The sequence below is a fragment of the Cololabis saira genome, chromosome 19, assembly GCF_033807715.1.
Source record: "Cololabis saira isolate AMF1-May2022 chromosome 19, fColSai1.1, whole genome shotgun sequence".
Lineage (NCBI taxonomy): Eukaryota > Metazoa > Chordata > Actinopteri > Beloniformes > Belonidae > Cololabis > Cololabis saira.
In genome coordinates this window covers 6563248-6586712 of record NC_084605.1, presented here as the reverse complement: position 1 = coordinate 6586712, position 23465 = coordinate 6563248, and the positions used below count along the sequence as shown (strand labels likewise).

At 46.4% G+C, this 23465-nt stretch overlaps 1 protein-coding gene across 1 annotated transcript; it reads right to left on the bottom strand.

Moving 5' to 3' along the window:
* Positions 1-494: 494 nt before the first annotated feature.
* Positions 495-14525, bottom strand: LOC133419027 (microfibril-associated glycoprotein 4-like). The gene is made up of 6 exons (XM_061708015.1): positions 14459-14525; positions 13527-13682; positions 11406-11444; positions 11230-11326; positions 10360-10527; positions 495-879 (listed from the first exon to the last, which is right to left on the bottom strand). The coding sequence occupies exons 1-6, from the start codon at positions 14462-14464 to the stop codon at positions 626-628; spliced, it is 720 nt and encodes a 239-aa protein (XP_061563999.1). The 5' UTR covers positions 14465-14525; the 3' UTR covers positions 495-625.
* Positions 14526-23465: the final 8940 nt, after the last annotated feature.

Sequence of the window (23465 nt, the reverse complement as noted above, 5' to 3'; positions counted from 1 at the left end):
AAAATAAGCTGAATAATAGCATTCGGTTTTGATTTGTTCAGACTTAGTTATCCAACGGTAATACTAGATCTTATTGAGCATTGTTATTGTTCATGTACCTGGTCACGTTAGATGATTTCAAATGAATTTAAAGCACCGTGTCATGGATAATGAGGGGCGGGTTTGATTGACAGCTGGGTGTGTCTACGTGTCAGCTGTCATCACTTTGGCTCCGCCTCTCCTGCTGCTGTCAGACACGTCTTTTACTCTATATGTAAATATGTTTAACGACTGGAGGGTTCGAAATGACCGTCTTTGATTGTCCACCTTCATCCTCCTACCTTTACCATATAAAGGTACCTGGAGCTGAAAATGGTTGAGTGTTATTTTCCTTATATTTCAGAAGTGTTTATGTTGCACTTTTTAAACCAGATTTGGATCTGAGTCCAGGCAGCGAATCTCAGAGGAGACAATCCAGACCTGAAAAAACCACATCAGCTGCTTATTTATGGTTTATTGTCAAGGTAAATCATTGGAGTTTAAGTTGGAAATCTTCACGTAAGCCTGTGCTCCGTGTTTTACATTCAAAGATCATGGCATTACACGGCAGATGAGAGAAAGGAGAGATCAGCTCTGTCCTGCAGGTCTACTGAACCGGACGGATCTTCATGCTGATGGTCTTCAGGGAGTAGTCGTGGCCCTTCCAGGTGTACCACTCCACTCCGACATCGCTGATGGTGGCATCAGCCCCCCAGCGGTAAACCCCGTTAGGGTTTGTACTGTGACAGTTGCCGTACCAGAACGCCCCCAGGAAGGTTCTGGCACAGTTACTCCCCGAGGCGTCCTGGTCTTTGTCGAATGTGGTGAACTTGTGTCCATTGTGAACACTCAGAGAGTCTCCTGTAGACACAAGAAATAATGATAATACTAGTACTAGTACTAGTACTACTACTACTACTAATAATACTAATACTAGTACTACTACTACTACAACTAATAATAATAATAATAATAATAATAATAATAATAATAATAGTAATAACACTTCTACTACTAATAATAGTAATACTAGTACTAGTACTACTAATACTACTAGTACTACTAATAATAATAATACTAATACTAGTACTACTAGTACTACTACTACTAATAATAATAATAATACTACTACTAGTACTACTACTACTAATAATAATAATACTAATACTAATACTACTACTACAACTAGTAATAATAATTGTGACGGACGTGTACGTTAATGGCTAGTCGCCCCCTCACTGACTATGTGCTCCGGTTAGAGAACAGCTGCGACTTCGGGTGATAGTTAAACATTTATTGATTCCAGACATCAAAGTGATTTAAGGTATTTGTGTGCATTACAGAACGTGTGTGTGGTTTCTGTGAATAAACATACACAGAAAGGGTAATTAGAATATATACAACCAAATTCTACAATATAATAAAATATGCAGAATATACAGTTTCGTTATAATTAAGAAATCAAATATACACATTATGTTACATTAACAATATACAAAATAATATAATTGCACCTAAGCAACATTAATGTGAAAGAAACCGAATTACTGCAAGTGGCAAGAATAATATAAGTGAAAACGAGGCACTCATGGGCTTAATATCGAGAAATCAAGTGCAATACACTTGGTGACCACAAGGAGGCGATCTAAGACCACAAATGGTAAAAACGGCGCTTGCCTCCAGCATGTCTAGAAAGACGACTGTTCACGTGAACAGCGCATGGCACCAGACCCGACCAATGCAACATTTAGAAGCTAAATAAATGCCTTAAACATTAACGGAAAGCTAGAAATAATACCACAGGTCGAAAATACTAATAAAGCACTCTCAAACCCGACCATTCATTACTTTCTAAACTAAGAAATAAGCATTTAGCAGAACATTTAAGAAACGGGCATTTCTCCATAGAAATGAATAGGAGCTCGTGGTAAAATCAAAGTTCACGGTTACCGGATTAAACAACATGTAAATAACACCGGCGGATGAGATAACAACATAAATACAGACATAAAAATTATGTACTTACATTGTCATTAACGCACACGTACACACAAAGAATAAAAGATTTCAGACTGAAAGTCAAGTCATGAATGTGCGCAGGTGCGTGGCACGTCACCGCTGACGTCACTGACGTCCCAACGCTGACTGCAGCAGGGAGTTTTCCACAGCCGCCCCCGGATTCGTGGAGCGAATACGTAGAACAGGAAAGTCTCTGCTGGATTAGCTTGCGCTGGGATCGTTGTCGTCGGGCATCTCCGGAAGCTCGACCAGCTTGGCGACGGGACGGGTGTAGAGGTTGCCCTTGATGTCCACCTCTGCAGCGCGTACCTTGCCGTCGTCGCTGGGAATGATGCGGGTGATGCGCCCAACGGGCCACAGCGCCCTCGGGAGCTGTGGGTCGAGCACCATGACGACAGTGCCCACTGCCAGGTCTGGTGTAGGAGTTCTCCACTTCTGGCGGGGCTGTAGACCAGGTAGGTACTTGCGGGTGAAGTGACCCCAGAAGTGGTCGGCAAGCACCTGACTGTGTCGCCATCTGCGTCGTCCCAGCAGATCACTGGAGCCGTAGACTGCCTGGGGTAGCGAAGCGTCTCGTCGCCCCATGAGGAGGAGATTTGGGGTAATCGGGTCAGGATCGGCCAAGTCAGAGGATGCGTAGCCGAGGGGCTTAGAGTTGAGGATGCCCTCAACTTCAATGAGCACAGTCATTAGGGCTTCCTCTGGGAGGACTTGGTCCTTCAGGATGGTCTGGAGGGAGGTCTTCACCGATTTAATCTCCCTCTCCCACACTCCCCCAAAGTGTGGAGCGAGAGGGGGGTTGAATTTGAAAAGGATGCACTGTTTGGCCAGCTGTTCCTTGAGCAATGGCTCAAGTGCTTCGAAAGCTTGCTGGAGCTCCTTCTCGCCACCACGGAAATTGGTGCCTCTGTCGCAGAGTATCTCGTAGGGCTTGCCCCGGCGCGCTATGAAGCGGCGGAGGGCAAGGAGAAAAGAGTCTGTGTCCATACTTGGCAACAGGTCGAGATGGACACACCGAGATGTGAGACATTTGAACACAATGCCCCAACGCTTCTCTCGCCGCCGGCCTATCTTGACCATGTACGGGCCGAAGCAGTCCACTCCGGTGGACCAGAATGGAGGCTTGTTGAGTCGGAGGCGCGCAGCAGGCAGGTCGGCCATCTTGGGGATCGTAGGCTTACTTCGCCATCTGCGACACTCGACGCAGTGTCGCTGGTGCTTCCTGATGACTTGGCGGCCTCTGAGGATCCAGTATGACCTCCTGATCTCCGCGAAGACTCTCTCCGGACCTGCATGCAGGAGGCGGTCATCGTAGTCCTTCACCAGCAGCTGCGTGATGGGGTGGTCTGGTGCAAGGACGATGGGATGGATTGAGTCTTCAGGTAGATCGTCAGCTTTGCGGAGGCGACCTCCCACTCTGATGAGACCAAGAGTGTGGTCGTACTCTGGTGAGAGTGATATGAGGCGGCTACTAGGTCGGATAGGGCGGTCATGTTGCAGGGCGTGGAGTTCCTCAGGGAAGCTGTCAGCTTGCGCTTGCTTCAGGAGAGTTACTTCTGTGTCTATGCGAGCTGAAGCAGACATGGGGACCGCTGCCGCCCCGTGTTGGGACCGGTAAGTAGCGTCCACTAAGTCAGACCAGGTATCGTACTGCAGTGGATCGGGACAGGTGTCGGAGACTGTAAGCTGGCCGCAGAACGTGGACTTCCTGTGCTCTACTGTATCTCCCTCTCTCGCCACCAAGTTCTCTGGCCAGTGGCTTGGAGGTTCATACAGGAAGGTAGGCCCATTGTTCCAACGATTTGGTTGGGCGAGTTGATGCAGTGACTTTCCCCGAGTGATGTCATCGGCCGGGTTCTGGTCAGAGGGAACGTACCTCCAGTCACTGGCATCGGTGTGCTCCTGGATTTCAGCTATGCGAGTTCCGACGAACACCTTGTACTGAGCGGAGTCTGACCGGATCCAACAGAGCACTGTGGTTGAGTCTGACCACATGAATGTGTGCCTCAGGGTTAGGGTGAGCTCAGAGTGTAGCAGTTTGACGAGCTGAGCTCCGGTCAACGCAGCACTGAGCTCCAGACGGGGCATGGAGAGCTGCTTCCGTGGTGCGACCCGGGATCGTGCCATGATGAATGACACATGTGGGTGTCCTTCTGCGTCTTCCATACGAAGGTAGGCGACAGATCCATATGCCTTCTCCGAGGCATCGCAGAAGACATGTAGGTCGACGTTGGAAGGGTCAGCGTTCATGTTGGGAGGCAGGTAGCAGCGAGGCATGCTGATGTGCTGAAGATGGGGAAGTTCACTCTCCCAAGTCTGCCACACTGAGAGGAGTTCTCCAGTGATAGGCTCGTCCCACTGTTGCTCGTGCCTCCAGAGGGCTTGGATCAGGACCTTAGCACCAGTGGTATAGGGAATTATGTACCCTAGTGGGTCGTACTGAGATGCCAGAACTCTGTACACATTCCTCAGTGTGGGCTCAGAGGCTACTGGTTGGCGGTGCTTGTAGCCGAGCGTGTCCGAGGGACAGTGCCACCGTAGACCTAGGGTGGATTCCTGTGGATCCGCTCTCTCTGCAGTCAGCCATAGTTCACAGCCTTCGGACCTTGCCTCTGACGGTAGATGAGCGATGACCTCTGATCGGTTGCTTGCCCACTGCCTCATGTCAAATCCACCAGCAGCGAGCAGGATTCTCATCTTGTCAATCAGCTGTCTAGCCTGTTGTGGAGTGTGGAGAGACTGAAGGCAGTTGTCTACGTAGAAGGCGTTGTTGACTGAGTTCAGGACCTCTTCGTTGCTGGCACTGTTGGTCTTGGCGTGCAGCTGTAGTGCGTATATGGCACAGCACGGGCTGCAGGCAGTACCGAAGGGTAGAACACGCCATTCGTAGATGTCTGGGCTGCGCTCCTTCTCCATGTCACGCCACAGGAAGCGAAGGAGTGGTTGGTCTTCAGGGAGTACCCGGATCTGGTGGAACATCCCACGGATGTCTCCGCTGATGGCTACTGGATACTCCCTGAACCGGAGAAGCACACTGAGCAGTGAGGCTCCAAAGTTGGGTCCAGGAAGTAGGATGTTGTTGAGGGCAGTCTGCTGGTACTTGAACGAGCAATTGAACACCACTCTGGCCTTCCCGTTGTGGTGAACAATGTGGTGCGGAATGTACCAGGACTCCTCCGACTGGCTTGCTTCGTCACTGCTGATCTTGACGACGTACCCAGCTCTCTCCAGCTTGTGGATCTCTTCGTTGTAGACCTTGGCCAGATCTGGGTTGCCGGTTAAGCGTCGCTCAGTAGCGCGTAGCAGGGGAATCACCGCCGATGGAGGTGCATGTAGTTTGGGAGCTGCTGGCTTGCGGAGTAGAGGTGTAGCGTAGCGGGCTATGCCATCTACTGTGACATGGACAGTTTGCTGGTCCAGAGTGTTGACAGCTAGCTGATCTTGCTTGGAGCGTGTTGCCTCCTTCTCAGACCGAAACGGCAGGGTGTCGACTTGCCAGAGCATCTCAACGTGCCGATGTAGGTCTTGATTGGGTGACTGGAACGCTGCATGGAGACATGAAGTCTCCGTGGGGGGTGTTTGCAGGAAGTTGGTCGGCCCCTGTATGGTCCATCCCAGCAGGGTGCGTACAGCGACTGGACTGCCTTGAGGTCCTCTCAGTACTGGACATACAGGAGTGATCAGATGTGGGTGATCGGAGCCGATGAGGAGCAAAGGCTGGACTACACTGAAACCTCGCACCGGAACCCCACGGAGATAATCAAACCTCTTCTTGAGTATCTCTGCAGGGCAGGACTGCTCTGCGAGACTGAGCTGCTCTGCAGTAAAGGCATGACTGATGTCGTATTTCACCTGAGTGTTGTTGGGATTGCATACCTCGAATGACACCGATGCTCCATTAAGCTTCACCACATCTTGTCTGATGGTGCGGAGTGACAGAACTTCATCCTCCCTATGCAGACCAAGATGCCTGGCAGCGGCAGGAAGGAGGATGGTTCTTTCAGAGCCGTCATCCAGTACGGCGTAAGTGTCCAGTGTCTTGCCTCCGCTGTGCAGCTGAATAGGAACAATCTTCACCATGACACGACTGGAGTTACTGGACTGGCTTACATACACCATGCTGGAGGATGCAGTAACGGTGAAGAGGCTCTGACAGGCTTTGGTGGCCACTTCGTGCAGGACAAGAAGGTGTTGCTCATTGCAGGTGGAGCATGGCTTCTTCAGGGTGCAGCTCTCCGGCTTGTGTCCACGCCCACATCGCCAGCATTTACTCTTCTCCTTGATCCAAGCACCTTTCTCAGCTGTGTTGAGCTTAGCGAACTCTGTACAGGCACTGAGATAATGTTCTTGGTTGGAGCAGTAGGGGCAATAGGGCTTAAAGCGCTCTCGCTTCTTGAAGGCCTGGCCCGGGTATGAACTGGCTGGAGAGGAGGCAGAACTTCGTGGTGGCTCTGAGCTCTCAGGCTGGTTAGTCACATAGATAGTGGCAGACTTAGACTGCTGGGGCTTGGCAGCCTTGTTCTTGCGCTCGAACTGAGTGACTTCTGGTTTAGAGGCGTCAGTACCACGTCTTGCCACCCGTATGATTTGCGCCTTGCGTTCCAGCCAATCTGCAAAATCAGGGAGCGTGTATGTCTGATCACTGCCACTGCGGATGATCCCCCTCGATATGCAATGCTCAGCGAAGCGGTCTCTGTAGGAGGCGGGTAGCTTGCTTAGCAGCGTGTCCACGTGAGAGCCACATCTCAGCTCAGCTCGAGAGGAACCATCGATAGTACTTAGCAGACCCACCAAAGTGCTGATAGAGGATGAGAAGTCCTCAAAGGCCTGTGCGTCACCGGGCTTGATAGGGGGAGAGTTCAGGATGGCCTTCAGCTCTCCTTGGACAAGCTGGCGCGGCTGACCGTAGCGCTGTTCAAGGGTGTGCATGGCACTAGTGTATGGCGTTGGGTCGTTGACATACCTCTTGGCAACCTGATAGGCGTTTGGCAGTTTGAGGAGGTCGAGAAGTACTTGGTACTTGTAGTCCTCGGTTAGGTGCTTGTGTGGACCTAGCACACTGTCCAGTCCTTTCTTCATCATGATGAAGTCACTCTCCTTACCAGTGCTGAACGGGATAAGCTTGGGCTTTGGAATACCGTAGGAAGAGGCAATGGCCATTTCCAGAATGCCAGGAGCCGTTGGCCCCGGTGGTGGGACAGGTTGCCCATAGGGTACTGGCGGTGGCATCGTAGGCACAGCTGGCGGGAGTGATGGATAATTGGGGTAGTACCCTCCAGGTGGGTAAAATGCAGGAGGATAGGCAGGGTACTGAGGGTAGGACTGGTATTGTATTGAAGGAGGATGTGAATGCTGAGTAGGCTGAGGAAAGGGATTTCTCTGTTGGACAGGTGGATGGCTGACGGGCTGTGCAGGCGGAGCCTGAGGCACGATGGGCTGTGGCGCAGACCGTGGTTGATGTCCATCCTGTCGGTATGGAGTATGAAATGCAGAGTTGGGGTTGGAGATCCATCCATCATCCATGAGTACTTGTGCTGAGGCCTGGTGGACTGGCTGGCTAAGCATGGCTTGGTCTTGTGCACATGGCTCTCCAGTCTGAGACAGAAGGCTGGGCTGTCGTGACGGGGAACCACGCTGTGACACTGACTGCTGTGGGGACTCTTCGCCAGCTGCAGTAGTGTAGCGAGCGGGGGTGTGAACTGGTGTTGACCGATGGCTGCCAGCAGGGCTGTCCAGGGTTAGCCTTGGCAAGCTAGCGTACTGTGGAGGATAGTGATGGTAGGATGGAGGATAGAATGGCTGATGCGCTGGAGCGCTTTGTGGATAGGGCAGGCGTTTGGCGCCGTCCATCACAAGCTGCAAGTCCTGTAGCTGTTTGGTCAGGTCGTTGTAGCGTGCTTCCATGCGATGCCATTGTTCCTCTTCAGTTGTCCTCTGCAGGGTTGGAAAAGGCGTGAGGAAGTCAGCAGGCGCTAGCTGGCTAGCTGGTTGACTCTCTGTAGCCTGATGAGGGTGTCGCTCAAAGGGAGGCAGTTGTTTGGCTGGGTAACCATGTTCGTAGTCCCCAAGATGCCGTGGGAGCTGTCTCACTCTCTGGGGACGGATTGGGATGTCATCTTCTCTGTAATCACCTTGGTAGGTCGCCATAGTGCAGTGGGCGGAGCTATCCGGCTCGAAGGACCACTTGTGACGGACGTGTACGTTAATGGCTAGTCGCCCCCTCACTGACTATGTGCTCCGGTTAGAGAACAGCTGCGACTTCGGGTGATAGTTAAACATTTATTGATTCCAGACATCAAAGTGATTTAAGGTATTTGTGTGCATTACAGAACGTGTGTGTGGTTTCTGTGAATAAACATACACAGAAAGGGTAATTAGAATATATACAACCAAATTCTACAATATAATAAAATATGCAGAATATACAGTTTCGTTATAATTAAGAAATCAAATATACACATTATGTTACATTAACAATATACAAAATAATATAATTGCACCTAAGCAACATTAATGTGAAAGAAACCGAATTACTGCAAGTGGCAAGAATAATATAAGTGAAAACGAGGCACTCATGGGCTTAATATCGAGAAATCAAGTGCAATACACTTGGTGACCACAAGGAGGCGATCTAAGACCACAAATGGTAAAAACGGCGCTTGCCTCCAGCATGTCTAGAAAGACGACTGTTCACGTGAACAGCGCATGGCACCAGACCCGACCAATGCAACATTTAGAAGCTAAATAAATGCCTTAAACATTAACGGAAAGCTAGAAATAATACCACAGGTCGAAAATACTAATAAAGCACTCTCAAACCCGACCATTCATTACTTTCTAAACTAAGAAATAAGCATTTAGCAGAACATTTAAGAAACGGGCATTTCTCCATAGAAATGAATAGGAGCTCGTGGTAAAATCAAAGTTCACGGTTACCGGATTAAACAACATGTAAATAACACCGGCGGATGAGATAACAACATAAATACAGACATAAAAATGATGTACTTACATTGTCATTAACGCACACGTACACACAAAGAATAAAAGATTTCAGACTGAAAGTCAAGTCATGAATGTGCGCAGGTGCGTGGCACGTCACCGCTGACGTCACTGACGTCCCAACGCTGACTGCAGCAGGGAGTTTTCCACAATAATAATGATACTAATAACACTGCTACTATTAATAATAATGATAAAACTACTACTACTACTACTTCTACTACTAATAAAAATAACACTACTACTATTAATAATAATGATAATTATACTACTACTACTACTACTACTACTACTACTACTACTACTAATAATAATAATAATAATAATAATAATAATAATAATAATAATAATAATGACAATAATAATAATACTACTACTACTACTACTATTAATTTATAATAAAAATATTAATGATATAATAATAATCCCCTTAGACCTCGGACCGGTGTCTGTTCTGGTCCTAGCAGACCTCGGACCGGTGTCTGTTCTGGTCCCAGCAGACCTCGGACCAGTGTCTGTTCTGGTCCCAGCAGACCTCGGACCGGTGTCTGTTCTGGTCCAAGCAGACCTTGGACCGGTGTCTGGAGCCACAGTTAGGGGTTTTCGGGGGGGGCAGGTAGGAGGCTACAGAGCAGTGTGGAAGACTACCACTCTGGGTCCCGGTCTCAACCCTGGACTGGCAGGTTTCTGGATGACTAATGATAAGAGAGCTGCTCCATCCAAAGCGGGATGGTACCGTCTGTCCTGATGGCGCGTCTGTAAGAGGGGGGTCATCTACAGAACTATCTATACTATCTATATAATTCCCCAGCGTGAGAAGGGCCGCGTGAGCGTGTTGTTGAAATGTGTGAGACTTGAGAGCCCTGAATGGACCATCACCCTTTGTGGTTCCGAACATACGGCGGTTTATGGCGTCCTCGGCTGTGAGACTGAGTAACCTGCTGACCTCATCATCTCCCCAGTTACTCATCTGGAACCCCCTGCTGCTGTTGGTACTAAAACACACTCCCCTGGTGGGCTGTAACCTGGTTACGTGATCAACAAACCCCTACCATGACCCGCCGCCCCACCTCAGTCCTGTTTACATCAGACCTGACCCGCAGTTAAGACCCTCGGAGGAGGGTTGTCTGCGGGTGTTTGTCATTGTAAAGGGACTCTTGTGTCAGGAGAGCTCGTAAAAACCTTCATGATCCCGGTGTGGACGCTGAGACCTCCTTGTAGACCAGCGACAGGGACTTTCAACATGGATGTTGGGTTGGAAGTGATTCCTAAAAGGTCATGGTTGTGCATGGAGATGGACATTTCTGATCTAACACCAACCTGCCCCTCCATCAGTGAATCCAGACACATGCAGTGTGTATCCAAAGGACTCTGGGCCGACGGAGAAGGAGGAGTAACGAGCAGAGGCCTTGTTCCCTTCAAAGTCCTCCATGTCAACCAGCAGCTCGTACTTCTTCCGCAGACTGAGGTGGAAGAGATTCTCCAGACCTGAAAATACCACAGGAACAGGCAGGACGCCAGGGTCAGACGTTCTAGATCAGGGGTCGGCAACCCAAAATGTTGAAAGAGCCATATTGGACCAAAAACACAAAAAACAAATATGTCTGGAGCCGCAAAAAATGAAAAGTCTTGTATAAGCCTTAGAATGAAGGCAACACATGCTGCATATTTCTACATTAGTTATGACTGGGGGAAGATTTTTTTTTCATTATGCACTTCGAGAAAAAAGTCGAAATGTCGAGAAAAAAGTCAAAATTTTGAGAAAAAGTTGAAATGTCAAGATTAATATTGAAGTACCTTCTTGAGAAAAAAGTCGAAATGTTGAGAAAAAAGTTGAAATGTTGAGAAAAAAGTTGAAATGTAAGATTAAAAGGGAAAGGAAAAAGGAAGAACAAAAGAGAAAAAAGGAAAAAAAAGAAGAAAAAAGGAAAAAGAAGATAAAAAAGAAAAAAAGGAAAAGAAAAAAAGAAAAAAAAGGAAAAAAAGAGAAAAAAAGGAAAAGAGAAAAAGAGAAGAAAAAAAGAAAAAAGAAGAAAAAAAAAAGGTGAAACATTTTTGAAAAATCTCCAGGAGCCACTAGGGCGGCCGCGGCGCTAAAGAGCCGCATGCGGCTCTAGAGCCGCGGGTTGCCGACCCTTGTTCTAGATCCATGTTCAGGGTGAGCTTCGTTGGTTTGGGTTCAGGTCTCACCGAGCCAGTACTCTCCACCAGCGGTCCCGAAGCCCATCTTGTACTGGTCCCAGCCTTGGTAGAAGTTCACCAAGCCGTCCATCCTCCTCTGGAACACCTGGAGGAACATGAAGATGCTTAACCAGCTAGACGGCGGAGACCTGAACAGAGCTGAACCTGACAGGTGTGACACTCACCGTCCATCCTCCTCCGAGCGAGTCCATGTCGCAGTACACCTGTGCACAATCACATGTTTAACGATCTACCTGGGGTTGAGCACTTCTGCTTCAGACCTTTAAAGGGGACCTGTTATGAAAAACACATTTTTTCTTGCTTTAACATATATACACTGGTCTCCCCTCACCCTGACAACTCAGAGAAGGAGGAATGCAACTAAATTCTGCAGTGTCTGTACAGCCGCCCGGAGGATCCTTCCAGTGTCCTGTGACTTTTACAAGCTGTTCAGATTTGTGCATTTTCGTTACGTCACCAAAAGGCAAACCACGCCTCGGTCTCCTCTGCTGCTGAAACCACGCCCCGTAGCTGTGGAATTAATTCGTCTGTGAGCAACATTGGATATACAAAGCTACAAACCTTTTTTTACAAAAGCTACTGTAAACTTTTTTTACAACTACGAATTATGGCACTGTTTTGACGTGCCAATAATAAGAGTCCAATCAGCGATCTTTGGCACGGGTTTCAAAGCATTTCTGGAGAGCCAATCAGCACATTGCATCGCCTACTGACGTCCCGCCATATTGGATGTGGCAAGACTGGGCTGCAAACTAATACAAGTAAATTGACTTATTTTCATAAAGCGCCTTTCTACAAAGAAATGTATGTTTTACGTCTCATTTATTCATTCACACACGCACTAATATACTTGTGAAACAGTTAGGCACCAAATATAATATATTTAATTTTCTCAGACGGCAAAAATAAGAACTTTATTGATCCCACATAGGAGTAATTCATGTTATATCAGCTATAGAGAACAAGGTAGTGCCGAAAAACAATATATATATCCCCCCTCACAAAAATTGAGACATATTTTTTCATCAACAAAACAAATAAAAAAAATTAAAATAACAAAATAACATATTTGAACCATTTTTCAGACAATAAAATAACTAACAATAAAATGTTTTGTAATGTATAAAAATGTAAAATATGCTCTGTTGATGAGAAAATATGTTTCTCTATTTTTCTTATTTTTGTGAGTCACTACCCAAAGTTAATGTCCATAGGTGAGGGTAGGTGCGATTGACCGGTAAATCGAGAGCTTCGCCTTTCGACTCAGCTCCTTCTTCACCCCGACGGTACATCAACCGCATAACTGCGGACGCTGCACCGATCCGTCAATCTCCTGCTCCATCTTTCCCTCACTCGTTAACAAGACCCCGAGATACTTGAACTCCTCCACCTGAGGCAGGACTTCTCCACCCACCCGGAGAAGGCATGCCACCCTTTCCCAATGGAGAACCATGGCCTCGGTCTTGGAGGTGCTGATTCTCATCCCTGCCGCGTCGCACTCGCACTCAAACGCCCCAGCACATGCTGAAGGTCCAGGTCCGATGAAGCCAACAGGACAACATCATCCGCAAAAAGCAGAGACGAAATCCTGAGGTTCCCAAACCGGATCCTCTCCGGCCCTATTACCACGTAGAAACACTCAGACCAATAATCAAATGGCATGACAAAGACTATAGTGCAAGACTAAAGTGGAAAGATATTGAGATGACTGTGACAGATATTCCAATCCAATCCCTAATTGGCAATGTGAAACTAACTAATTCGCTACAAGGATCAATAGGTCCAATAACATCTCACACTTTGAATATTTGGTCTGACTTTATAAAAAAATATAAATTAGAAAAAGAAGTAAATCTGCTAAACTGGTTTGCCTACGATGACAGATTTAAGCCGAGTTTAAATGATCACAATTTTAGAAATTGGGGGAATAAAGGGATCACTGCGATGTGTACATTAATCAATATCAGCTGAAATCAGGATATGGACTAGAAAACAGGGATCTGTTCAGATACCTTCAGCTGAGGGATTATTTAACAAAGACTATACAATGTGAAGAAAAATGGGAAAAATTGATAATTTATGACACGATGAAAGATACCTAAGGAATCACTGATATAAAAATTCAAGATACTGAATCTATATACACTGCTCTGATTATGGATGCCTGTAGCCATGACTGTGTTGTTCTTTGAATTTTTGTTGCGTTTTGCATTACGTGTATTGTATAACACAAAACTACAAAAAAAAGTATAAAAAAAAGGTGCTCATGGGTGGTGTGGAAGGACCTGGACAGCAGACGTGGCCCCGATGGGGTAGATGGTGTACACTCCACTGAGTTTGGTGCCATCACTGTTGTAGATGTCGCTGCAGTCCAGCGGAAGGATGAGCTTATAGCAACTGGTCACCATGGGAACCAGGAGAAGGAGGAGGCCCGACAGCAGCTGCAGAACAGGAGCAGATTTGATATTGTTTCAGGGCGAATGTGAACATTTCTGACGGTGTAGCATCAGAAATTCAATTCAGTTTCATTTATACAGTATCTACTACAACACAAGTTGTCTCCAGGATGTTTCCAGAGACAAACACATGACCCCTCAACCAATTATTTCATAAGCAACTGCAGGTAAAAACTCCCCTTTAGGAGGGAAGAAGCATGCAAGTCAGGATGTCAGCATGTATCTAGCAGACATCCACACAGACAGGTGGAAGCAGCAGTGGGATTATCAGAGGGGGGTCTGCAGGTCAGCATGCAGCTCATGAAGCTCTGGCCTGCAGACGTGCACAGAAGAGGAAAAAAGGCGGGGGGGCAGTCCAGCACAACAAACTACAAGAACAATGGAGAACAATGATGGTGATGAGATACTTCTAATTAATAACTGAGAAAGGAAGAGAAGGATGGGCTAGAGAAGCACCGCTCAGTGGATCATGTTGCCGTGTCTGTGCTATGATACATTCTGAACCCTGACTGAAAAACTTCAAACAGATCATTTCTATACAAATGGTCACATGACTGGCTGCAACAACCTTTTCCAGGATTTTAGATACACATCAGAAGTTGGTCTATAATATGCTCGAATGTCTGGGTCAAGAGACGGATTTTGGAGTAAAAGTTTAATTACTATGACTTCAAAACCCTGCGGCACACATCCTGATTTCAGGTTGATGGTTGTTTCACCACAGAAAAGTACAGCTGGTAGACCGAGAGTCAGAAACTCACCTTCATCGTCAGAGTTCTGCTGAAGTGATCCGATAGCAGCCTGCTGTTTTTGACCTGTATTTATTTCCTCGATGTTAATAAATGACCCAGACAGCTGCTGAATTCTCACCGATAAAACTTTTCCCTTCTGGGAATATTTGGCCACAGGTTTGACCCGGTTTGATCTGGGTCATGTTGGCATCCCCCAAGTAAATGTGCGTCTAACATCTCATGGAAAATGTAGCCTGGGCCAGTTTCAGGGTCCTCCAGTTTTGGAGTCTGCTTGGGGGTGCACACGCACAGGACGGCATTGAGTCTCACGCTCAATGCGGGAGACTTGAGAGCCCTGCAGCTTGTTCAAACCTGGTTATTATATTTATTATTTATATTGACTGGAAAATAAACCAGACAAATTCCTTTGAAACACCATCTCCTGCCTACTTCTTTGTCCTGCACCATCGTGTATAACAGCCCACATCACAGGTTGGCCTTCCGGTCTCCCAGCAGTATGACTACAGCGTCAGCCCCATCCCCACCAGTGTTTGGCTGTCGTATTGTGGAAACACTTACTAACTCCCCTGTGTAGCATGTTTTCCCTCTGGGTGGATATCCGGACTGAACCTGAGTGTCTAAGTTATCAAGAATAAGACTTGAGATGATCCACTTTTCAGTAGATTTAATTAAGTAAACGGGTCAGAACATCCATCAGGTGTCTCGGTGCAGGAATGAGACAGCAGAAAGGATGCATGAGGATTTTAAAACATCAATGGCCACGGTTACATGATGTTTTTTTTTTTTTACCTTGTCTGCACACATATTAATGATTGATACCATGACGGTAGAAACCAAAGGCATATATATATGTGCATTATTACTATATTTAATATATATATATATATATATATATATATATATATATATATACATATATATATATATATATATTAGGGCGATTAATCGCATGATTTCCCTGATTAATCACGATTAATCGCATTGTATATGCAAAATCAAATAATGAATTCAAAAGTTGTGTAAAGTGCACTTTTATTTATAAAAGTTTGAACGAAAGTGCCATAAAATTTGTTGTGCAAACATTTAACATCAGCAAATTTAGTGCAAAAAATGTAAAATAAAATAATAGCTTATTGCTTCTGCCAGGGCATTAATGTCATACTGTTTTTGAAATGAAAAATGAAAAGAAGAAGAAAAAAAAAAAAAAATCCTGATCCACAATCATGAAATTAAAACAGGCAATTTCTGAGGTAACAGCAGAAACTTTTAACGGGGAGCAGCATTACCATCTATATTCAGCATTCCTAAATTTCCTTTACAGGGGACTAGAACGTAAAGTGCATGTTTACAGTACTGTCTCAGAAGATTTGAATATTGTGATAAAGTTCTTTATTTTCTGTAATGCAATTAAAAAAAACAAAAATGTCATACATTCTGGATTCATTACAAATCAACTGAAATATTGCAAGCCTTTTATTATTTTAATATTGCTGATTATGGACTATGACAGTTTAAGATTCCCAGAATATTCAAATTTTTTGAGATAGGGTATTTGAGTTTTCTTAAGCTGTAAGCCATGATCGTTGTGCTTGAACCACTTCTGAATATCCATCGTTACTTTGTGTTAACGGAGCAGCAGAGAGCAGCGTCTTGCTGGTGCAGGAAACTGCTGGAAGCAGATGAGTGACGGACACTGGCTGGTTTATGGTTCCGCGTTGCACCAACGCAGAGCTTACGGCGTAGGATACGCGGTGACGCGAACGTACGGTGCGCGGCGCTGCGTTCCCTACGCCGTAGGCTACGCAGTCGATTTAACGCGGAACCATAAATCAGGCTGACGCGCGCGCATTTGTCAGTTCTCTTTTCGTCTTTTCAACTGAGCATGCAAACACATAAACTGAGGGTGCAATGCTTATGCACCCTCATAGACCCGGGCCTGCTTCTCCCACACGCTTCACGTCTGCCGAAGCCTCGTTCCATTGTCTGATGCTTTGAATGGGGGGGGGGGACACACACGGAGGCACACGTCAAGCACTGGAAATCTGCAACAAAAACCACAAACAAACCACATAACCGACAAAACCGACACAGAGCCGACCAAAACACGAGCAGCAATCGACCCAAATCTTGAGATCTGATCACAGTCTGAGCTAAGCTGCCGCTACCGCTACCTAACCCCAAAAACTACAGAGCAAGCATGCAGGTGAACAAGCCAGTGTGTATGTCTATGTGTGTGTGCGTGTATGTATATGATCATGCATGTGTGTATGTGTGTGTGTGTGTGTGTGTGTGTGTGTGTGTGTGTGTATACGTGCATGCATGAATGTATGAATATGTATATATGTGTATGTGTGCGTGAGTGTGTATATGTCTATGTAGCTATGTGTATGTATGTGTGTGTGTGTGTGTGTGTGTGTGTGTGTGTGTGTGTGTGTGTGTGTGTGTGTGTAATAGTCCTATCAAAGCTCCACCTGAAGTGTATCTATAATGGGGGAGGGGGAGGAGGCAACCCCGCCACCCGCGAGACCAGAGGCCGTCCAGGAAGAACCCGGAACCCAGGCCACCAGCAACCCCATAGATTCAATTCAATTCAATTTTATTTATATAGCGTCTAATACAACAGAGTTGTCTCTAGACGCTTTACAGAGACCCATACCCAGAACATGACCCCCGAGCAGTTATTACATAAACAATGGCAGGTAAAAACTCCCCTAGTGGGAGAAAAACCTTAAGCCAAACAGTGGCAAGGAAAAACTCCCCTTTAGGAGGGAAGAAACCTTGAGCAGGACCAGGCTCATCAGGGGGGACCCTCCTGCCGAGGGCCAGACTGGTGGGTCAGGGACGGCAACAGCACAGCAGGCAGGTGGAAGCAGCAACGGGATGACCAGAGGTGGGGACCGCAGGCCAGCACGCAGCTCCCGAAGCTCCGGCCCAATCAGCAAGTCCCAGGTTGGGGTGCAGGGTCAGGAAAAGACTTGTGCTCCGTAATGCAAGCTACAAGCCACCCACGGCCACCTGCAGGACAAAAGAGAGAAAAGGGAGGAGAAGGGGGGGCCAGCAACGGGATGACCAGGGGTGGGGACCGCAGGCCAGCACGCAGCTCCCGAAGCTCCGGCCCAATCAGCAAGTCCCAGGTTGGGGTGCAGGGTCGGGGAAAGACTTGTGCTCCGTAATGCAAGCTACAAGCCACCCACGACCACCTGCAGGTTCCGGTGTCCGGCAAAGGATGCTGCAACATGGACAAAAGAGAGAAAAGGGAGGAGAAGGGGGGGCCAGCACAAGAAACCACAGGAGCGACTCTGACACACTAAAGTTTACACTACCTAGAGATTTACCAACACCAGCTAGAGGTTTACTAAACACTAACTATAGGCTTTACTAAACAGAAATGTTTTAAGTTTAGTTTTAAAGGTGGAGGTGGTGTCAGCCCCCTTAACCCAGATTGGAAGTTGGTTCCATAGTAGTGGCGCCTGATAGCAGAACGCCCGCCCTCCAAATCTACATTTAGATACTCTAGGAACTACAAGTAAACCTGCACTCTGAGAACGGAGAGCTCTGACAGGAACATAAGGCACTATCAGGTCTTGCAAATAATGCGGAGCTAAGCCGTTTTGGGCTTTATACGCAAGTAATACAATTTTAAATTGGATTCTGAATTTTACGGGTAACCAATGGAGCGACGCTAACACTGGAGAGACGTGGTCTCTCCTGCTAATTCCTGTCAGTACTCGTGCTGCTGCATTTTGGATCAGCTGGAGCCTATTCAGCAAATTACTTGGACATCCTGCTAACAACACATTACAGTAATCTAGTCTAGAAGATACAAACGCATGAACTAGTTTTTCTGCATCACTCTGTGAGAGGATTTTCCTAATCTTTGCAATATTACGGAGATGGAAAAAGGCTATTTTACAAACCTGATTGACATATGGTTTAAACGACAAATCCTGATCGAAAATAACACCAAGATTTCTCACAGTTGCACTGGAAGCCATCGCAACACCATCTAATCCCTTCCTAAGATGCTCTGGACCAAGAATGATAACCTCTGTTTTATCTGAATTTAGAAGCAGGAAATTTCTGGACATCCAGTCCTTGATGTCCCTAAGACATGCCTGAAGTTTAACTAACGGTTCTGTTTCATCCGGCTTCATAGACAAATAGAGCTGCGTATCATCAGCATAACAATGAAAGTGTATGCCGTGATTCTGGATTATACTTCCCAACGGCTGCATGTATAAACTGAACAAGATTGGCCCTAGCACTGAACCCTGCGGAACACCATAACAGACCCTTGACTGTTCTGAAGAAACCTCATGTACATGAACAAACTGGAACCTGTCAGATAGGTATGATTTAAACCAACATAGAGCTGTCCCTTTAATCCCAACAACATGCTCTAACCTGTGCAGTAAAATGCCATGATCTATAGTGTCAAAAGCAGCACTGAGGTCCAGTAGAACCAGTATGGACACTAATCCCTTATCTGAGGCCATAAGGAGGTCATTCGTGACTCGAACAAGTGCTGTCTCTGTGCTATGATGCATTCTGAACCCTGACTGAAAGACTTCAAACAGATCATTTCTATACAAATAGTCACATAACTGGCTTGAAACTGCCTTTTCCAGAATTTTAGACACAAATGGAAGGTTGGAAATTGGTCTATAATTAGCTAAGGTGTCTGGGTCAAGAGAAGGTTTTTTAAGTAGAGGTTTAATTACTGCGACTTTGAAAACCTGTGGTACATATCCTAAACTTAGGGATAAGTTAATTTGGTCCAGTATTGTCGTACCAATAAGAGAAAAAATATGTTTGAATAGTCGAGTCGGGATGGGGTCTAACATACATGTGGTTGACTTAGCTCTATTAACGAGTGAAGTCAGCTCAGGGAGGTCTATAGGATCAAAACAGTCTAGAGACAAGTCAGAGCCTAGGGAAGTCGCTAAAGCTGAAGAAACACCTACAACCGGCTGGTTGATTTCTTCTCTAATTCTCGCGATTTTACTGTTGAAGAAGCCCATAAAGTCCTCACTACTGAGAGCTGCAGGAATGCACGGCTCAACAGAGTTGTGACTCTTTGTCAGCCTGGCTACAGTGCTGAACAGAAAACGTGGGTTACTTTTGTTATCCTCTATCAACGTTGAATAGTAAGCTGTTCTGGCTTTGCGAATGGCTTTTTTATATACTATTAGAATATCTTTCCATTCACGATGAGAGTCTACAGACCTACAAGAGTACCACTTCCTTTCCATTTTACGCACGTTTTGTTTCAACATGCGGATATCTGAATTATACCAGGGAGTTAAGCTCCTGTGGCTAGAAACCCTCCTTTTCAAAGGAGCAACTTCATCTAAAGCTGAACGCAACAAATCAGCAGTGTTACTAGCAAGGAAATCAACATCTGCAGAGGTAGAACCCAGGTCACTGGCCTCGACTACATCACTATTTCGCACTGTCGTAAGATAAGCAATGGCCTCCCTAAATTTAACAATAACTTCATCAGACAAACATCTGCTAAAATAATACCTCCTATTTTGCACTTCAACATCAACAAAATTAAATTCAAACGTTATTAAGTAATGGTCGGATAAAAGGGAGTTTACAGGTGACACCAACAGACCATCAGTTTCAACACCGTAGGTGAGAACGAGATCGAGAGTATGATTAAAACAGTGCGTCGGTTTATCCACTTTTTGTGAGATACCCATTGATTCTAGAAGAGAATCGAAGGCTAATTTAAGATTATCGCTTTCAACATCCATATGAATGTTAAAATCACCCACTATGATGAATTTATCTGTGCTGATCAATAATCCAGAAAGGAAATCTGAAAATTCAGACAAAAACTCCAGATACGCACCAGCAGGGGGCCGGTACACTACCACTAACACAACTGGCTTCTCTGATTTCCGGCTCGGAAATTTCAGACCAAGCATGAGGCTTTCAAATGTATTATAGTTGCACTTAGGTTCAATTTTTGTTTGGAGACCGGAGTTATAAATTGCTGCGACTCCTCCGCCTCGGCCCGTGCTTCTAGGAATGTGATGATTAAAGTAGCCGGGCGGAGTTGATTCATTCAAACTAACATACTCTTCCTCCTGTAACCATGTTTCTGTTAAGCAGAAAATATCACTCCTGCTCTCTGTAATTATATCATTTACTAACAGAGACTTAGAGCTTAATGATCGTATATTTAGTAGTCCGCATCTAATTTTTCGGTCTGTAATTGGTACCAAATGTACATTGGTTTTAATTTTTACAAGGTTATCTTGGTTAACGCCTCTATAACGCTGCACCTGGTGAACTTTTGGAGGGCGGGGAACTGCAACCACTTCTATTTTGCTAGGCACCTGGCCAGAGTCGCCAATATCATGTAATCCTACAGTTTTAGAGTCGCTAATTACATAATGCAATCCTACAGTTTTGTTGGCAGGCGTTGGTCCTTGAGAAGCAACAGATGTGTCGCTGAGTGGGGAAAAACGGTTAGACACATGAAGCGGGTGGTGGTGTTCTGTGAGCCCTTTAAGACTACCCTTCCTCCGAACCGTCACCCAGCTGCCCTGCCTGGCCGGCTGCCGGGGAGCTGCAGGGGAGCGGTTACGCTCAGCTGCTACGGGCCGGTCCGCAGAGGATTCTATCGGACTATGGTCTAGTTGGCCAAACCGGACCTCTAACTGACTAAGCCTCGCCTCCAGCCCTGTTAAACTACAGCTCTGCATCCTGGCCTGGACCCTGCATTGTCAGGGGGAGTGTCTAATAACATTGGCCAGATTTCTAGACATAAGAGCTGCACCATCCCGGGTGGGATGAATGCCGTCCCTTCTAATCAGACCAGGCTTTCCCCAGAATGTCTCCCAGTTGTCAATAAAGTCCACGTCGTTTTCTGAACACCACTGAGACAACCAGCGGCGGAGCGAGAGCATGCGACTAAACATGTCATCGCTGGTCAGATTGGGGAGGGGGCCAGAAAAACCTACAGAGTCCGACATGGTCTTGGCGTAGTTACACACCGAGACAATATTCATTCTGGTTACTTCCGACTGGCGAAGACGGGAGTCGTTAGCTCCGACATTGATGATAACTTTACCATATTTACGATTACCCTTTGCCAGTAGCTTCAAATTTGCTTCTATGTCGCCCGCTCTGGCCCCCGGGATGCACCTAACTAAGGTCTCTGGAGTCGGCCTCACATGTCTCACAATAGAGTCTCCAATCACCAGGGTCGGTTTCTCAACAGATGTGTCGCTGAGTGGGGAAAAACGGTTAGACACATGAAGCGGGTGGTGGTGTTCCGTGAGCCCTTTAAGACTAGTCTTCCTCCGAACCGTCACCCAGCTGCCCTGCCTGGCCGGCTGCTCGGGAGCTGCAGGGGAGCGGCTACGCTCAGCTGCTACGGGCCGGTCCGCCGCTAGCTTAGCCTGGTTAGCTGAGGAGGCTCTCGGACTATGGTTTAGTTGGCCGAACCGGACCTCTAACTGACTGAGCCTCGCCTCCAGCCCTGCAAATAAACTACACTTCAAGCACTTACCGTCTTCACTAAAGGAGGCAGAGGAATAACTAAACATTTCACACACTGAGCAGGAAAGCGGTGAAGCGGTGGGAGCCGGAGAGGCCATGCTAAGATGCTAACGGAGGCTAACGGACAGAAAATGTATCGGTGATTGGTGACAGTGAAAGTTACGGAAGAGAAAATGAGCGAGTGTTGAAATAAAGACAGTAATGTACCAGATATAGTGCTATTTTACCAGAAAACAGTCTAAATTTTAGATAAAAAGTCGGGAGAGATCTGAGCCTGCAAACGCCGTGAGACGGCAGCAGCACAGACCGCAAACACCAGGAAGTGACGCGATGCGTGACGCAATACGTTACCCAATCAGCAAGCAGCCTTGGTCCTCCAAGGCTGCTTGGTCCTCATAGAGGGGAGAAGTAGGAGGGAGGCAACCCACCGCCAGCGAGAGGCCGAAACCAGGAGGCAGGACCAGCAGAGCCGGCCCTGGAAAGACGCCCACGTTCCCCCACCGGCCATACATACATACATACATGATGTTTTTTAATTCGGAATTAATTATTCCAAATTAAAAATTCCGAATTAAACTATTTTCCTTCACGTTTGCATGGAAATAGTAATTACGAATTAAGGCTTACATGGAAAACACGTTTGATCCGCTTTATCCAATTCCGCTTAAGGTCTGGGGGTTGGGAAGGTTCTGCTTGGATAGGGGGGCGGACCGGGGAAGTTACGTTTCCCGGAAGAAAAACAAACTTAGCCGCTACAATTTTGAAAATTTCACAATTTTTATGTTTCCTGCCATCCGTTTTTTAAATTATTTCCAGGTCCTCCAAGCCTCCATTGATCACTTTAACCATAAAACATAGCCCAATAGCAAAACTAGAAACATTTTAAACCCAAATGTAAGGAAAGGATTTGACAGAACCCACGTGTGTGTGTGTGTGTATGTGTTTATGTACGTGTATATGTGTATATATATGTTTCTATACTACATCATCTGTATCTCTAGGATGCAAGTGCTAATCAAATTACTGCCGAACGTTTACATATACATGTAAAGGTGTGAGGTATTTGTTTCACTGTTATGTTTGTATTTAAAACGTGAAAAAACAATAAAAGAGATTTAAAATAAAAAAGACATAGAACTTTGGCGCCGCAGAGGATGGTAGCCATGGTGAGCATTGCATTGCAGGGAGCATTGCGTCCTGCTCCCGAAGTTCAGCACGTCTGTGAACCAGTTGAATAGTTCAAATGTCTATGTGGGACATTAAATATAAAGAAACTGGACCCTGACTTCCAGATGGACATTCATGTCCCAAGATCCAGCAGAACAACAGAAGAGGTAGAGGAAGTGTGGAGGAAGTGTGGCAGGAATGTGTAGGAAGTGTGGAGGACGTGTGGAGGAAGTGTGGAGGGAGTGTGTAGGGAGTGTGTAGGAAGTGTGGAGGAAGTGTGGCGGGAATATGTAGGGAGTGTGGAGGAAGTGTGGCGGGAATATGTAGGAAG

Excerpts from the sequence above, each read along its gene's own strand:
- LOC133419027 (XM_061708015.1), bottom strand. Across the intron at positions 11,327-11,405 it reads CGCTCGGAGGAGGATGGACG|GTGTTCCAGAGGAGGATGGA; the intron begins GTGAGTGTCACA and ends ATGTTCCTCCAG. Across the intron at positions 10,528-11,229 it reads TGGTGGAGAGTACTGGCTCG|GTCTGGAGAATCTCTTCCAC; the intron begins GTGAGACCTGAA and ends TGGTATTTTCAG.